The sequence below is a fragment of the Nannospalax galili genome, unplaced genomic scaffold (genome assembly GCF_000622305.1).
Source record: "Nannospalax galili isolate Female #2095 unplaced genomic scaffold, S.galili_v1.0 scaffold1234, whole genome shotgun sequence".
NCBI classification, from domain to species: Eukaryota; Metazoa; Chordata; class Mammalia; order Rodentia; family Spalacidae; genus Nannospalax; species Nannospalax galili.
This window is the reverse complement of record NW_008334665.1, coordinates 1,464,488-1,481,607: the sequence shown is the minus strand read 5'-3', so window position 1 is coordinate 1,481,607 and position 17,120 is coordinate 1,464,488. Positions and strand designations below refer to the sequence as shown.

Below are 17,120 nucleotides of genomic sequence, written 5' to 3'. Positions count from 1 at the left end.
AGAGGGGATGGAAGGATATACAAGGAACCTAGGGGATAAAGGGAAAGAAGGAGCTCAAGAGATGTGGGACCATAAGAGAAGGGTATTATTAAGGGAGAAATGGAAAAAAATGGGGGCACCTTAAATGGGGAAACCATGGTGGAGGGTTAAACAATGTGAGAGATAAATAATGCCTAGCTAGTTTAAAAAAAAAAATAGAGGGAACCATATTAATCAACCAACCTACTGACAAATTATGCATACAACTAAGTCAAGGAATATAATATATGTCTAGGCAAGGTTTATCTGAGCATGTTTGGTCTTTGCCCAAACATTATCTACATAGCACATGGTAATTAAAAGTACCAGACTGGGGGAACTAACCTTCTTGGGTGTTTAATAGCCATACTTTGAAGCCTATACTAATTTGGTCAGAGGGACATAAAGGACAGGTTTTGCTCTTTGCCCTTCTAGGTCAACTAGTTCCAGGGGACTATGAGCATCTCTCAAAATGTCCTGTAACTGTGGTGAGTCACCTGTCCTCTTGTTCAGGGAGGCCATGGAGACCTCACCAAATGGACTTGAACCTGTGTCCAGTCTACAAAGAGGAGGGTGAACTCAGAGGAAACATCTCATTCATGCTTCCAAGCGAAGCCAGCCATGGTTGAGCAGGACCTTTGACTTATCTTCACATAGGCCAAACGGTAAAAGAAAGGAGCCAGGGGCTCCTCCCAAGCCCATGTGACCCCCGAGGAACAGATCCTCAAACGATCTTAAGAGTAAAATTGAATTGGTTAATCACTGTGTGGTGTACTGCAGAACAGCTGGGGTGCTGACAACACAGCAGACAGTAGCAGGGAAGACAGAGTAAAAGGGCTCTAGTGGGGGGGGGGATATGGGAGGTTGCCATCTGGGAAGTGGGTTTATAGATATAAAAGATAGGGATGTTCTGTGTGATATACACAAAAAATCAACAAATTTTAAAAATGAGTTATATTTGAGGAAGAAGCATAAAAATTTGCTTCATGTTAATTGGCAGAGGTGAAAAACATTTCCACTGAAATCTGCCTGATGACTTTGTATCCATACTCAGGTGCCAAGGATCCGAGTGTAATCAACTGTGACTAGTAATAACCAGATACATGGAGATTAGAGACACATGCAAACGTCTAAGCATTAATAGAATTAAAAATGAGTTTTTCTGTATTAAACAGTATGTTTTAAAATGAAATGGAGATCTTTTTTAAAGGTTAAAATCTCATTCAATTTTATGTCTTACAGGGCTTATACTGAGTTCAATATTGTATAACTGCACAAATTCAACTGTGAACCTAAAATTTTACAGCCAATTTTGAAAGAGATGTATCTTTGCTCAGGAAATAGTTATTGAATATGTTAATGCTATAATGAAATCCTTCTTTTAATCATGTGGTTATTAAATAAATAATTAAAAAATAAATTACAATTTCTGTTCCGGCTCCACCTGATATTCCAATGTCTGTGCAGTCTATGAGGGTCAGCACTTATAAATTAAAACAAGCAAGTAAGTGATATTTGGAAGAGAGATACAGAAGACACGGCATCTCTCATCCAATGAACCAAGGCTGTATAAGTACACTGTTTCCACACACCCAATTATAGAACCATGCACGCAGGACAGAACGAAGGAAAATCTGCCTAATTCATTCAGAAAAAAGAGGATAGCCATTTCACAATCAATAAGAGAACTGGAAAACCCTTTTCTAATGACAGAGACAATATTGGGGTGGGATCATAAAAAGTAGAAGGTATTATGTATTTGCAAAACAGCATACAAGTAAAATGCATTTGTAAAGAATTATATTTAACATGGTAACTATGTAGTTTAAACTGATATAAACGCCTCAACTAGATATACAGATAAAACTCCAGATACAGTCACTTTTATTCCAAAAACATCAAGGCTAACTCATCTAAGGTAGACTCATGTTTCCTCTGGCCTTGGCATCAACCCCATTTGATTTACATAAGCATCCTGATTCCTTCTGCCTACTGTCAATCATCTGTAAAACTACAGACATTGAACACAAGCTAATTAATACAGAGTGGGAAACCAAGAGGCTAAAGGCTTTGTTAGTCTTAAATGCGTAACTGATCTATTAGTTGGGGTTAGGAGGATCGCTTAGTGGTAGAGTGCTTGCCTAGCATTCAAGAGGTCCTGGGTCTGATCCTCAGGGATGCAAAACATAGTGGTTCTGAGGATGGGATGGGAGGGGTGGCAAGGGTTTCAGAGGAGGGCGTGGACTCAGCTGTTGAGCTTTCCCAAGGGGATCTGGGGGGCCAACGGTGGCTGAGGACATGGAACATGAGAGTTTTCCAGGTTGATGGGCTGGACCAGGGCCTGGATTGGGTCAAAGGTCAATGAGAAATGTCCTCCTTAGGCTCAGGTATTTGAACACTTGGGCATTTAGTGCTGGTGTTTGCGAAGGTTACCGAACCTTTCAGGTGGAGTTTGTTCAAGAAAGCACGCTACTGGGGGTGGATGTGAGAGTTCATAGACTTGCTCCACACCAGTTCTCTCTCTCTCTCTCTCTCTCTCTCTCTCTCTCTCTCTCTGCTTCCTGCCTCTGCTGGAAGATGTGAGCACTCAGCTTTCTGCTCTGGCTGCCTCCTGTCATGGCCCCTCAGCCAAGATGGACTCTTATCCCTCTGGAACCAGAAGCCCAAAGAAACGTGTCCTTCTATAAATTGTGTTTTACCACAGCAACAGAAAAGTAACTAATCCAGAAATGCTCTAACTTTAATCAAGAAAACCTGATTTCTTTCAAAGGGATATTTCTCTTAACCAATTAAAAAAAGACTGTATAATATTTTCCTTGACAAGTGGAAATTGGAATTTTAAAAATATAATAAATAATTTTTCTTGATAGTCGAAGTTACAGATCAAAAGAAAAAAAATATGATGAATCTAATCTACGACTGTCCAAGCTGAAATTTCCCAAATTCAGCATTCCTGAATATTCTCACTCCCACCCTTCTGCATGATCTCACTGAGTTTTCCTCCAGTAGCAATTTCCCTGATTGCTGTATCTGCTGAAGTGTGCATTTATGTTTTTGTATTTTTCTTTCAAAATCCACAACCATTTAAAAACAATGGTGCACTATGAGTTTTTAAAATTGCCTTGACAGTACTGCTGAGAAAATCATGAACAGTTTGGCCCTTTCAATTAGTTTTCAACTTAGAAGCAAATGTCCACAGACACACAGTCTTCAGTAAATATAGTTCAGTGATTTTTTTCTGAGAATTAAATATGAATATTACTTCTGATTATATTTGAGTAATAAGCATGCCTCCTGCTTCACAACAGGAAGAATGGCCACATTACCTCACTTTTAAGTTCCCTTGCTGGGGCTGTCCATCGTAAACAGACAGGATGTCAAAGTCTTCCTCCAGGGCGAAGGTGTGGAAGGATAGCTGGATCCTGTTGCGCTCCCCAGTGATAATGATCCAGGTACAGTTGGCATAGTTGGGGTATCCATGGGGAAAACCTGGGCTCTCGATGGTGCCGTTGGGTCCCTGGACCAGGCCACCACAGTTCTGACCTGGGTGGAAAAACACAAAACGGACAGCACATTATCTTAGCTGTCAATTTTAAGAATGTCTCTACTATTTTTGTGATTATAATGATAAACAATTACAAGGATATACTGGAGGAGTCTTGTGCACCAATTCAGAGCTAGGTCACAGTGTGCTCAAAGATGAGAAAGTAGAGTCTGAAGAGGAAGTGACGCTGCCACCCCAGAAGTACGGCTTCAGTTTTAGACACACAGCACATTTTTGGCCAATGATCTGCAGAGTATGTTTAAGAATGTCTCTACTATTTTTGTGATTATAATGATAAACAATTACAAGGCTATACCGGAGGAGTCTCGTGCACCAATTCAGAGCTGGGTCACAGTGTGCTCAAAGATGAGAAAGTAGAGTGTGAAGAGGAAGTGACGGTACCACACGCGGGAACTCACACCGGAAGTACGGCTTCAGTTTTACACACAGCACATTTTTGGCCAATGATCTGCAGAGTATACTGAATGCCTTCTATCTTACGTTCCTTGTTGGAGACACTGAGTTGCAGATAGAATCAGCATTCTGAAAATGTATCCATACATGCACGGGGCATCGCCAGCCTGCCCATGAGCCTGTTCTATAGTGGAGGACAAGGCACCACAAGAATGGACTCAAGACCACAGAACTTATCCGTTTGAAGATAAAAGGCACCAAACAAGAACATTTAAAGATGCTTGAAAGAAAGCTCAGCACAGCACAGTAAGGAACACAGGACGCGATCAAAACTAATGTCCTACTCGACACAGGTGGGCACACAAGACAGGAAGAAGAGTGTGTGACAGAGTTGTGGGGTGAGTAAAGGAAGTCTTTAGACTCAAAGCTGAGCAGGAAGCTTGGCCTCCCTGGGCACATACTCAGGCCATCCTGAGCTCTTCAGGCTCCAAATTGAGCCCTTACTCCGTGGGGAGAACCAAGACTACTGTAGGGATTTAAGATGATTTGGTAGAGGGAGAGTGACGGTCATGTGCTGGCCACTGAGCAGGAACAGGGAAGAGAAGGAAGGACAGAAAGTGGACTGAGGGGTTGCTTCCTCCCTGTTTCCCAGGATGCTCTGCGTGTGTGTGTGTGTGTGTGTGTGTGTGTGTGTGTGTGTATACGTGCTACTGACCATACTCCAAGGGTGGTGCTGACATTCCCAGACTACTGACTTAGTTCCACACATCAGTCCTTTCAAGGGAACTACAGGGTTAGGCTTCCTACAAGGACCCTCTGCCATAAGCACCAGTCTTGAGAGATGAGTAACAAGCACACACACACTCCGCCAATCCCCGTCTCCCTGCTAGCACACAGAGGCCTCCCCCAGCCCCACCAGTGCCTCTTCCTCCTGCTCCTCTATTCCTTCCTTCCTCCTCCCTGGGCACAAAGATCTCCTGCTGACACATGCCTGCTGCCCCTCCCCACAGCACTGCCCCCCTACGCACTCGTTCAGTGCGTGCCCCTTGGACCTCTGGGGTTACATTTTCTGTCCCATTCCCCCATCCACCCCCACAGTCTGCCTACTGTGGGAAGCCCAGATGCCACTGGGACTCTGCAAAAGGGCTGACACTATGGTGTGAACAGGCAGAGTGTTCTCACTTCCCTGATGTCCTGGGCCACTTTCTGCTGTAATATCACCAATACTGAAGGAAACAGAACATTCCTCTTAAGTTACTTTCAGTATCTTCTTGGCTTTTGAGACAGCCATGGAGAGATTCTTGACCCTGCACCCTCCCTCCCGTCTCAGTTGGCCCGCTTCCCACCAACACGTTGTGCATGCTTAAATGTTTTGACATCAAGTCTGTGGAGGAAGTTTCCAAGGCACCTGAGCACACTCAGATTTCTGCACGGGGTGTAAGCACTTGAATACATGTATTAGCTTTTACTGTTGTGCTGCAAACAGAGAATTATTTTCAACCACATTTTAGAGTTAAAAAAAAAATTCACCATAGTAGGTCTCAGAGAGCTCAAATCTTTCATGGTAATATTATCAAATACTTGTGGGAGTTTGCTAAATCTTAATAAAAAAGATTTAATGAGAGGGATTTATGAGTTTAAAACCAAAGAACTAATAAGAAACCCATTTTCCACTAAATTTAAATCTAACAATAACACTGTAACAAGTAGATATTAAAGCTGTAGGGATTTGAAAGGTCTTTAAAGGAAAGAGATTTTCTGGTTTATCTAGCAATTCTTACTTCATAGTATATAAAACAATAGTGAAGACTTGATTATAAATTGGGGGAAAGAAAAACAAATTCAACAGAAAATGTCAGCTGGAAAGTAGTTACTATTAGAGACCCGTCATGTTGCACCAGATTATCAGATAAAAAGAGTTCCTGAGGAAGAACTTTTAGGCTGCCTTCGGGTACCAATTAGTACAGTGCATTTTCCAGGATGAGTCGCATTTGATCAGTAGACAGGCTTTTCTACAGGCCTGACAGAAACTTCAGGAATGGCTCGAGAGTTCTCAGCAGAGGTACTCTCTTTCCTAGATGTACTTTGCAATCAAACAAGCTTTCAAAGGCTCCATGTCTGAGATAGACTGATTTGGTGTAGGTAAGAATATCCAGAAAAATCTTGAAAAAGAACCAAATTGGAACTTTCTTCTCCTTACTGCTCGACCTGATTGTAAGGCTGTGGTAATTAAGATAGGACTTGATTGGTGACAGCTAAGAGGTGTGGCTAGCAGAACAGAAGAGAAAACCCAAACACACACCCAGGTACGGACACAACACTTAAAGCAAAGATACTGCTCTGCACTGGAAACAGGATGATGAGCATTTCAGCACAGGGAAGAAGATGGACTTCTCAGCATCCAGGATGGAGCCAGCTGTATAGCCAACAGGAAGAATAAACCTTGATTCCTGTCCCGCAAAGTCTACAAGGATCAATTCCGGATGAAGTAAAGACCGAAATATGAAACATGAAACATAATGTTTCTACACGGCAACAATGCAAAATTAAACCTTCAGAGATATGAGCATTTTTGAGCTGGAGCAAAAAATTAATCACAGAAAGACTTGTAAAGGACATCTGAAAGGGGAGGTGTTGGATCCATGACAGAAGTCCCCATAAGATGCAGAAGTTAGTGAGAAAAGGGAACATCACAGGAGCACTGCAGATCCCTGGGGACGCAGGCTGGGAGAGGGGATGCTCTGAACCTGGGAGATGTGTGGATCTAAAAGTAAAGTGCCACTGTGACTTGATTGCTGTGATCATTTCACCCTGGTTTCTCCCATCCTCGGGGTGACAGGAAACAGCATGTCCACGAAGGAAAGAAATAATCACTTCCTTCACCTTCCTTAATGGAAGCTGTTGCCCCAACCTGCTCCAATCCGACCAGCTTTTGATCTCAAGTGAAGTGGAAATGTGCTGGCCACAGAGGTGACATCTGCTGATCTATGAAAATATCTTGAATTGAACTGAAACAAAAATAAGTAACATGAACTACACTGAAGTAAGCATCTGTGTAACACTGCTCAACAGCACTGACCAGTCACAGAAAGTTCTCTTGATTTAAGCAGGAAGGAATAGTGACTCGAAGGACACTTCTTACTGACAATCACTTTAACAAGCTGAGTCTCAGAGTAATCTTCTCTATGTAATGTATGCTTCCTGACTCACAGAAATAATGGCTGATGCCATTCACAATTCAATCGCCTTCCAAACTGATATTCTCCAGGCATAAAGTGTTTGCAATTAGTGAGCAGAAATAACTTAATTTGCTTCCTTGTCATTGGTGTTTAATTACTGTATTACTCTATATCCTAAATAAAGTTTGATTCAACGGAATGAGGTACTGTTGTTGAATAAAACAAAGTCATAAATGAATACACATAGATTATTTGTGATATCTGTATACATTTTTGGAATTTACATGCGATTTCAAATACAGAGAGTATGGGATTTATCCACAGTCCAACCATAGCAAATCCCTACGCTAGGATTTTCCTCATATATTTTTAGTGAAGGTTTTCTTCTATTTTCTTAAAGCAATTTAGTGCTTGGTTTTTGTACTGTTGTGAGCATTTGGCCTTCTACAGAGCACCTTCAAAGAGTTTTTAAAAGTTTTCCTTTAATGTAGTGTGTATCATGGATAGGTGATTTTGGTTGTCAACTTGACTGTATTTGTAATTTTATGAAACATACCACTGAGCATGTCTTCCAAGGCATTCCTAGAGAGGTTAACCCAAAGAGGGAAAATTCATGCTGAAGGTCACCAGGATCATCTCATGAGCTTGGATTCCAGAATGAAAATAAAAGGGTGGGTTGAGAAAGTGAGCTGACAGGAGCAGACACTCTTTCTCCTTCCCCACTGTGCACGTAATGCTCCAGCCGTCTCGTGCTTCTGCATAACCCCATCTCTATCTCGGTGGCATGTGTCCCCTCAGTCCATGAGCCAAATCAGCCGACTCCTTCGTTGTTCATGCGGCTCTCATCAGTTACTTATTCCTAACAACATAAAGTAATACACAGAATTGCCACCAAGGGTACAGTTGTTGCTTTAACAGACCTGATCATGTGGGCAATAGCCTTTACTGCAGGTGTGTGGGATAATGTGGAAGACTCAGGAACTGTAGGTTAGAGAAGCCATAGAATGCTGTAAATGGAGCTTAGTCAGCTATAGTACTGTGAGTTCATAACAGCAGAATGCTAAGCAAAGTGTCAGCAGTGCAGACCTGGCTCGTGAGATTTCAGAGGCAAACAAGGACTCTATTGGGAACTGGGTTAAAAGGCATTTGTGTCACATTCTGGCAAAGATTCTGGCTGTCTCCTGCCCATGTTCTGAAAAACCAAGTGCAGCTGCATTCAGAAGTCGTTGAGCTAAGTTGGTAGGTGGAGGAGTCCTCCGGACAGCAGAGTCTGGAACCATCCATGCTGCAGAATGACTTGTGCTCCATGTTCTTATCCACATTACAGTGAGAAGGACCAGCAAATCAAGCAGAAAATCATAGAAATGTAGACCATGAGTTAGTTTAAATTTGCAGACAGTCACCATTATTAAAGGGAGTACAATTAAATTAAAGAGGATGCTCAGACTTTGCCCTGAGATGGGAGGAAAAAGAGCCTTGAAGGTAAGCACCCACCCACCAAGTGCTCCAGCTGTGAAAGTGCACCGTTCATTTGAAAAGAGAGAGCTTGATTGAACAGCCACCAAAGAGGTTTACTATTCAAGAACAATCACCTAAGGAGATGCTTTCCCAGGTCTAGCAGCCATGGTCCACAGCGGTCACCAGGCCTCTCCCACCTCTACCACATGACTTGGGAATGGCAGCCACAGGTGGTTTGGTAGACCCCAAAAATGCAAGTTATGGAGCCATGAAAGTTTGTACCAAGGTTTCAGAAAGCTGATGAGCCTGGGAAATATTTAGCAGACTTGAATTTCATGCACGGAGACCCTGATGGGCTACTGAATGAAACTCTCCTAAGTCAGAAACAAAATTCACATTAACGAATGCTATTCTAACCTTTATTTCTGCCGTTGTGGTTCCTAGACTTCAATACAGCACAATTCGTCCTCAGTCAGTGAGAGCTATGTGCTGGGCAGGGGACAGAAGTGTGGCTGTCATGTCTGCTTCTAGAGAACAGAGTTTGACTTGGGGGTCTGAGCTTTCTGTTCTGAGAAGAGTAAGTTTGCTCTGCCTGGCCAGAAGCCTACAGGATTTCCGGGTGCTTCTCTGTTCAACCATGTCTAGAAAGCAAGACCACCCTGGAATATGTAGAAAACCATCAGGGGAAGGTAGGATTCTCTGGATCCTGGGACAACTTCCTGCTTTGGAAGTCATTAGCCAACTAACTGAGCTGTGACTCAGAATCCTCAGGTGCTGGGCACCTGCTTGGAATGGCTTGGGGCATGGTCTGTTTCTCCCTTGAGTGCTTGGCTTTGATTTGTGGGATGCATAGTAGCACATACCTTTCTATTCCTAGCATAAGGCACTTGTAGCAGGGCCTTCTTCTTTGACGCATGCTGGCTCATGTAAGCATTTGATAGATCAGAAAAGGCCACATGCACAGAAGGCGCTCCAGAGGTACCATGGCTGGCAGGTCTGCTCCCTCTGTTCTTAACCTGCTTCCTACTCTTAGGGAAGGAAAGGTGTGAACACAATAGTTCAATCCTCAGATGCCAGTAGATGGACTATTTCCTCTCATCTAAGTATCGCCTATACTCTGATCCATGAATTGTTATCACTTTTATTTGGATAATCCTCTGTGACAACAGGGTTTACTATGAAATAAAGAAATTATTTTGGGGGGAAAGCAAATACCTGACCATGAGGCATCCTCTGACACAGGATTTGATTGGGCACTTACAGAAAGACATGGTCCATATTGCTTAGCACAGGAAGGCCACACAGGACTTGTGACCCTATGTTGAATGCCACTAACACAGATGTACATCACATGAAAAGGGCTAGGAGGTCAACCAGGACCTGCCGGAGCAGAAGGAACCCGCAAAGGACACAGCTGTCCATAACACGGAAGCCTGAGTTCATTTCTTGGGGGAAAACAGAAGTAACATAATAGTCATTGTAATTTAAAACTCTCACTGGTGACAATCACCAAGAAGCATTTATATTTCATATCTGGTTTGCAACAAGCCTAGATTACCACACTGGCTTCATTTTAAAATAACACAATTCAAGGGTGTGAAAACTGAAATATTTATTGCTCTTAAAGCCAGTTTCCGTTCATGTCTCATATATAATCTGTGAAAAACAGAACTTTAATCTTAGGTGAACGTATAGGGAACTCTCCTGTTTCCCATGTTTGCTGTGGTCGAGTCACGCCATGTACCTGCAGGCTGCCCACAAGACCAGAGCTGTGCATGTTCATTCCAGGAGACCATGTGCTAAGCGTTCAAGAACAGACACCCACTGTGAGCACAGGAAGGTTTTATTTTCTCCAATGAATAAAGGTGAGCACAGCTTGCCAAGTGGCTCAAGAGTGTCAGGTATCAGGAGACCTCAGATTCCAGTAATGCAGGGAGATGGTTCCTGATCAGAGATGCTGACAAGCATGCTTTGACCTTCTGCTGTCTCTTTGACTATTTCCGGTTCTGCATCACTTAGAAGACGATTAACTGTGGGGTACTGACTTAATTGTCCTTCCTGGGACTTTGATTAAGGTGTTTCGCAATTAAACTCTTCAGGCACTTTACAGGAACGGTCTGCCCTGGAGGAAGTTTGAAAAGCATGGTGTTTACATGTGTCAAGGGCAGATGAATGTCAGCAAGAGGAGCCCAGACCCCGGGGACCTTGGGTGGGTTTCAGTCCCAGCAGGTGAGGGAGATCATTTTCTCCAGAAGAAAGTGAAGAGCTGTGTGCACAGGAGCAAACCAGAACCCTCAGGCAGCCCTGACCCGGCAAAGGAACCAGGGCATCATGTCTATGGTTCATAAAGAGGAATGAGATTGCCATAGGACTTTGCAAACCGGAAGGGAACAGTGTGCCCTCCTCCTCCTGAGACTGATCTAACAACCTGCCTAACTTCTTTCTCTTACTTGAATCCACCGTAAACTTGTTCAGAGTCAGGCCCTTCGCACAAGCAAAGCTAGCTCGGTCTAGCTGATTCAAGTGCTCCTCTCCCACGTCTCCCTATACTGCCATTCCCATGCAAGCCCAAGAGCAAATCTTCCTGTGTAGATTTACAACCCAGTCTGTAGGCCGCCTCCACTCAGCCACACAGGACCAGACATTTGGTTTCATTCCTCGTCCCATTTACAGCTTTGGGAATGTAGAATGTTTTCTCATTGTCTGTTTGAAGTGAAATCTTTTGAAGGGTGAGAATCACGTCTACCTTTTTTATAACCCTGTGTGCTCAGTCCGCAGAGCCTGTGGCTGAACTGGGCTGTGTGAGGAGGTGGCTGTGCTGGTAGGAAAGAGATGACCCACACAGAACGAAGGGAAACTAAGGGGGCCTCAGGTGTTCGCTGCAGTCAGGTCACTGCAAACACATGCCAAATAGTCTTCTCATTTAGCACTCCAAGCTGTCAACCCCGACTCATCCACTGTAAACAGCAGAGTACCAGACAATGGCAAGGGCCCCTGCTTCAGTTCAGACTAACCTATTTCTACATGTCAACATTTCCAATCTGGAAGGAGGTCATAACCCAGGGAAAGAAAGACCTGGAACTTCAAGACTGTGACTCTGTTGTGTCAGGGGAAGGACTTCCTTACCCGCAGCACCTGCTTCACCACAGGGCCGTCACTGTCTGGGTGGTGACTAAGAAGTTCAATGTTTCTGCACTCTGAAGAGACAAAGAGGAAGGGACCCAGGATAGGCTTTGGGCCTCACAGAACTGAACTGGACTCACTTCCAGCAAGGAGCACTGGACATTGGACACACCCCTTTGCTGATCTCCTCAGTTTTAACGAACCAGAAGTGGGGATGATACACAATGCGGAATCACCGTGGCGACTGGAGAGCAGGGCAGGATAAAGGTAGATCAAGGATGGAAGAGGAACAATCAGCATTACCAGGATAATAAAGAGTCATTTGCCCGACTGCCTCCTTACGGCAAGAGGACTCTTGTGTGGTACTTAGGATGCTCTAGCCCTTCACCAGGTTCCTTCAGATGTCTGGGTGACATAACTGACTGGCAGTGGGTGTGGTGGAAAGCTTTGCACGGGGATGCCTGCTCACTCCCTGGCCCAAGCCTCTCATCTCCCGTCAATGATCAAAGTATTTGACTGGGGAGATCTTGAAGGACAGAGTTGGTTATATTACTGATCAAATTAAATAAATTCAAAATGAATAAAATACCCTTTAATCTGCACTCCTGGATGCCACAGTGAAGTATTTACCTAAATCAGGCAGAGACTTTAAGTCTGTGGTCCAAGGTTGTGAGCGGATCAGAAGATAGCACGCTGGGAAAGTGTAAACAGGCCGCCACCACAGTCACTCTCCACACACTGTGGAGGTCACATGTGTGAAGTTGTGTCAACTTCTTCATCTTCTCATGAAACTCCCAGGCATGAAGCACACTGATGTGGACTGGAAGGGTGTAATTGTTCCCCAAGTTAGAAATCCCACTGAGCAACACTGTCAGTGGAACTCAGCACAAGTTCAAAGGTGCCACCATCACGGTCAGAGTGGTACATGGGGTAGTAAAATTCATTTCCCCAAGCGGAGCATATGCAGGCTAAGATGATGGGATTTCATGGTGATGCTGGAAGATTAGCTCAGGGGTACTCGGAGGAAGGTAAGATCACGGGAACAGCTGACTGACCGGAGAGCCTGGGAATCCCTTGGAGGCTAGGCAGTTGTCACCCCCGTCAGAGTGACTGTTGCTGTTCTTTCGACCTCCCTCTTCCCCCTTTACTTCCTTAATTCCTTCATTCCTTCCTTTCTACATCCTTCCTTCCCTTCTGTCCCTCCCTTCCTTCCCCCCTTTCCTTCTAGAATATTCCTTTCTTCTCCTTCCTCTCTTTTCTCTTCTCTCCCTTCCCTTCCTCGAGTAGAAAAAAAAAATCCTATCAACCAGACACTTGCATTTTGAAAATGCATCGCTCTTCTCCATTTCGGTGCTGAGTCATGCTGATGTCCAGGGGGAGACCAAAGTCATCCCAAGTCCCTGGGCATTGCTGTTTAGGAGCCTGAACCTGCTGTGAGCCGAAAGGAACGTGCGGAGGAACATCAAGTGTAGAGCCTTTTGTAGTCATGGGCAATTTAAAGACCTTGAGACTCACTGCAGGACGGATTACGAGCAAGTATTTCTGAACATAAACAAATTTAGCAAAACCAGGTTTAAAACAGGTAAATCAATATGCGATGGATCTCCTCACACTGGGTTGTTGACTGCGTCCAGTACTCACAGGTGCCACCAAGGCTTGGCTGAACCCCAGGAACACCCATGGCAAATCACTTTACCCCCCTCGGGTTTGTCAGGGTTTTAATGTGATGGAGCTGACCTGGAGCTAACTGCATTTGGGTCCACACAGGACCAGGCCAGCCTGTACCTGCCTTCAGATCGCAGGCCACAGGCCATGGAAACACCAAATGTTCCCAGCTGCATTTGCCCCTCTTGGTGACTTTTCCTTGAGCCTGAATCACCTTGAAGATCAGCGGCCACCCTGGTTGTCATTGACCTACAGGAAGGTCCTGGCCCTCCCTCAGTGCCTTGTGGTCGTCTCACCATCAGTCTTGTGATGGTGCCCAAAGCCTGGGACATGAACTCTCCCATTCGCCCTCTCTCTCAGACACAAAATCCTGCCGAATTTGTGCTTGGTTTTACATTTTGTCTCTGTCTATCATGCCAAACATTGTGACTTCTGCGCTGGCTTCACAGATGAAACCAGGGTGTACGTGACAGTCAGCATGGTTGATCACGGGCCTCAATGTGTGAGTGGTGTTTGTTTATGAGTGTGGGAGGGATCTGTTGAAATCCCTCTTATGATGTGCTGAGGTGCCACAGTGCTGTCCCCACATACCCTGTTCAGTGCTATGTGTTGTATGGGCGAGGGAGGAGTTTACACATCTGTCATGGGAACAATGTCTGTGGTAAACATGGCAAGTTTCCAGGGACGCTTCCATTGGTTTCAGTGAGAAGTGAATCCTAATTCCTTGTAAATAGTCTCCCACAACTCTGCAGCGTCAAGTTCCTTAAGAGGTGATCAGGGCTGTTATCTTTACCATCTTCTCATAAGGACATAATGGCCTTATGTGTGGGAAAGTCAGATGTGGAGGCGCACCTTGATCCCAGTCCCTGGGGATGCCAGCCTATGTGTATGGACGATGCAGAGGCTGGCACCCTCTGTGTAGGGCAAGAGCCATCAGGAAATGCTGATGTACACGATGCTTTGTTTTTTCCCAAATGGAACAGAATTTAAATGCTCCATCAAGGCTCAGAAAGTAAACAAAGCACAGAAATCTCAGGAATGTCTGGAAACAGGCGGTTCGGGCTCCTCCCTGAGGTGCCTAAGCAGTAATGGTGGCTGGAGAGGAGACTTTCCCACCAGCCAAGCAGCCTTGCACCTCAGGGAGGACCCCGAACCGCCTCAGTTTCCAGACATTCCTGAGATTTCTGCGCAGGGAGACCCAGGAACACAGATGCTGTGAGTCATCATCCCTGGGATGTGGCAGACATTTCAGTGTTGAAGCTGTTTGAGTCACCAATGCTCCCCAGAGTTACTCCTCACTCATTCTCCTGTCCGCAACCCCAGTACCACCACTGGCTCCCTGACTACAGGAGGCTGGGCTCATTTGTGTGGTCTGTCGTTAGTTAATAGAGGTTTGTTCATGTCTTCCCAATGATAGTCACATCGGTCTGGGAACACAGGCTTTGTCCTCCTCCATAATGATGAGGTGATAAAGGGCACAGGCACATCCCAGAGGTTACACACACATACACACAGTTAGGGGGAGTTGGGGTGTGAGCACTTGCTAATAAGACTCAGGCTACACTGATTCTACAACCTCATAACTTAGAAGCATCAAGGAGATTTTCTTTGCTACAAAGAAAATCCTTTATACACTGTACCCCAAAGCAAAGGGGGGTGTCTGGTTCCTAAGGACCCGCCCCTAACGCTGTTGGGAAGTGATCACCAAGCCACCCGAACTGGGAAGGACCAAAAGGGCCTTCTATGTCTGAGCCGAATAGAAGAGCCCTTCTCTTTGGTCTTCCTGTGTTGTGTGGGCGTTGGACAAAATCATCACTGCTCTTCCATTTAGAGTTTTATTTGTTAACTTCTTTTGGCCCAAAGCTGCTATGCACATAATGCCTTTAATAAATAAAAAAATTTTGGATTTCAATAATAATTTCCAATGTGTGGATGGAGGGACTAGGGGCTGATGCTTAGTTGTATAGTGCACACACTATACAACTCCAGTGGGTATCATCCACACAGCTGCCTTGGAAATAAGACTGTGGAGAATCTGACTGCTGTTCAAATTTCCCATGTCTGGATGAGGTGGGCTGATGTCTGACTATGTCTTGGAAAGTCCAGTCGAAAGACATGGATGAGATAACCAGCCATGGTATTGTCAGTGGAACAGAGCTGTGTTTGTGGATTTGCTGCTGTGGTTCATCTGCAACAGCAGAGTGCGGGTATTCGTTTGTCTCTGTTTTCTTTCTCCTTTCAACTTTCAAATCAGCCTCAAGCTTGGGCAAGAAATCAAAGCCCTGCTCATGCCTTCACTTTATCTTGGTTTTGTGACATTTATGAAGCAATCATGCATGATATTGGAATTCCACGGGGGATGCGAATCTGTCCTACAAGGGAGTTTGTGAAACCAGAACTGTCAGTCTTTCAAATCTTGAGTAAGAAAACACACAGGCTGGCATCAACTCTGTGCTTTTATTTTACTAATGTCTAATTGGAGCTCTGACAGGCTAAGCGAGCACATTCCCGTACGGCAGCATGCAGACTTGGTTTTCTTCAGGACACGCCCTTCTTTGTTGAGCCAGGTTTAGTCTCCAAGGTTGCAGAACAGAAATAAAACCAAGGGGATGAAGCATGTTCTATGGGTGAGAAAATACAGATGTGGTCATCTGTTTGCATGAAAGTGCTAATTATGTCTTTCTTGTGACCATCTCAAGGGTATCCCAGCTTTGACTTGTATCTTAAATATTTGCAGAAGGACGAATGTGGCTGTAGAGACAACAGCCATTTGGCCTGTTTGCTGATGAAAGCTGTATAATGAATCAGAATTTTATGTCTACAGGAGAGAACTCCAGAATTGCAATGGGCTGCTCAGTGGGCAGGAGTACATGGCCTTCAACCAAAGCCAAACTCTTGTCAAATTTCCATTTCACAGAATGTCTATATACTTAAGAAGGTCAATCAGCTGGAACAGAGCGACAGGTGGGAAAACCATGATGGAGGGTGAGACAATGCGAGAGATAAACAATGCCTACCTAGTTTTGAAAACCAGAGGGAACCATATTACTCCTACAACCTACTGACAAATTGTACATAGCAGATCAAGAAATATGTATCTAGGTAAGGTTTATCTAAGACAATTGGTCTTTGCCCAAGATTTATCTACATGACACACAGTAATTAAAAGTAAAAGACTGGTGGAACTAACCTTCTTAGGTGTTTAACAGACATACTTTGAGGTCTATAATAATTTGGTCAGAAGGACATAAAGAACAATTTTTGCTCCTTGCCCTCCTAGGTCGACTAGTTCCAGGGGACTATGAGCATCTCTCAAAATGTCCTGTAACTGTGGTGGGTCACCTGTCCTCTTGATCAAGGAGGCCAAGGAGACCCCACCAGAAGGACTTGAACCAGTGTCCAGTCTACAAAGAGGAGGGTCAACTCAGAGGAAACATCTCATCCATGCTTCCAAGTGAAGCCAACCATGGTTGAAAAGGACCTTTGACTTATCCTCCCAAGCCCATGTGACCCCTGAGGAACAGATCCTCAAACGACCTTGAGAGTAAAAATAAATTGGTATACCTGGGCCAACCGTATGGCCTTAAACATTCGAAAGGAAAGTATAACCAAAGATTAAAGGGTCCAATATAATTTCTTAAGAGTCCATTTGCATCGCTAAAGGCTACATAACAAGAAACAATGCCAGATAGGAGATACCTTCTTTTGAGTTGTTGGCC

The 17,120-nt window shown here is 44.5% G+C and overlaps 1 protein-coding gene across 1 annotated transcript in view; it reads right to left on the bottom strand.

Moving 5' to 3' along the window:
- The window catches only part of LOC103731132 (CUB and sushi domain-containing protein 1-like), a gene marked incomplete at its 3' end in the record, with an annotated part of 1,440,296 nt that overhangs the window by 1,114,451 nt on the left and 308,725 nt on the right, over positions 1 to 17,120 (bottom strand). Inside the window, exon 2 of the mRNA XM_017797230.1 lies at positions 3,345 to 3,561. Coding sequence (XP_017652719.1) covers positions 3,345 to 3,561 — 217 coding nt within the window. The remainder of the gene's footprint in view (positions 1 to 3,344; positions 3,562 to 17,120) is intronic.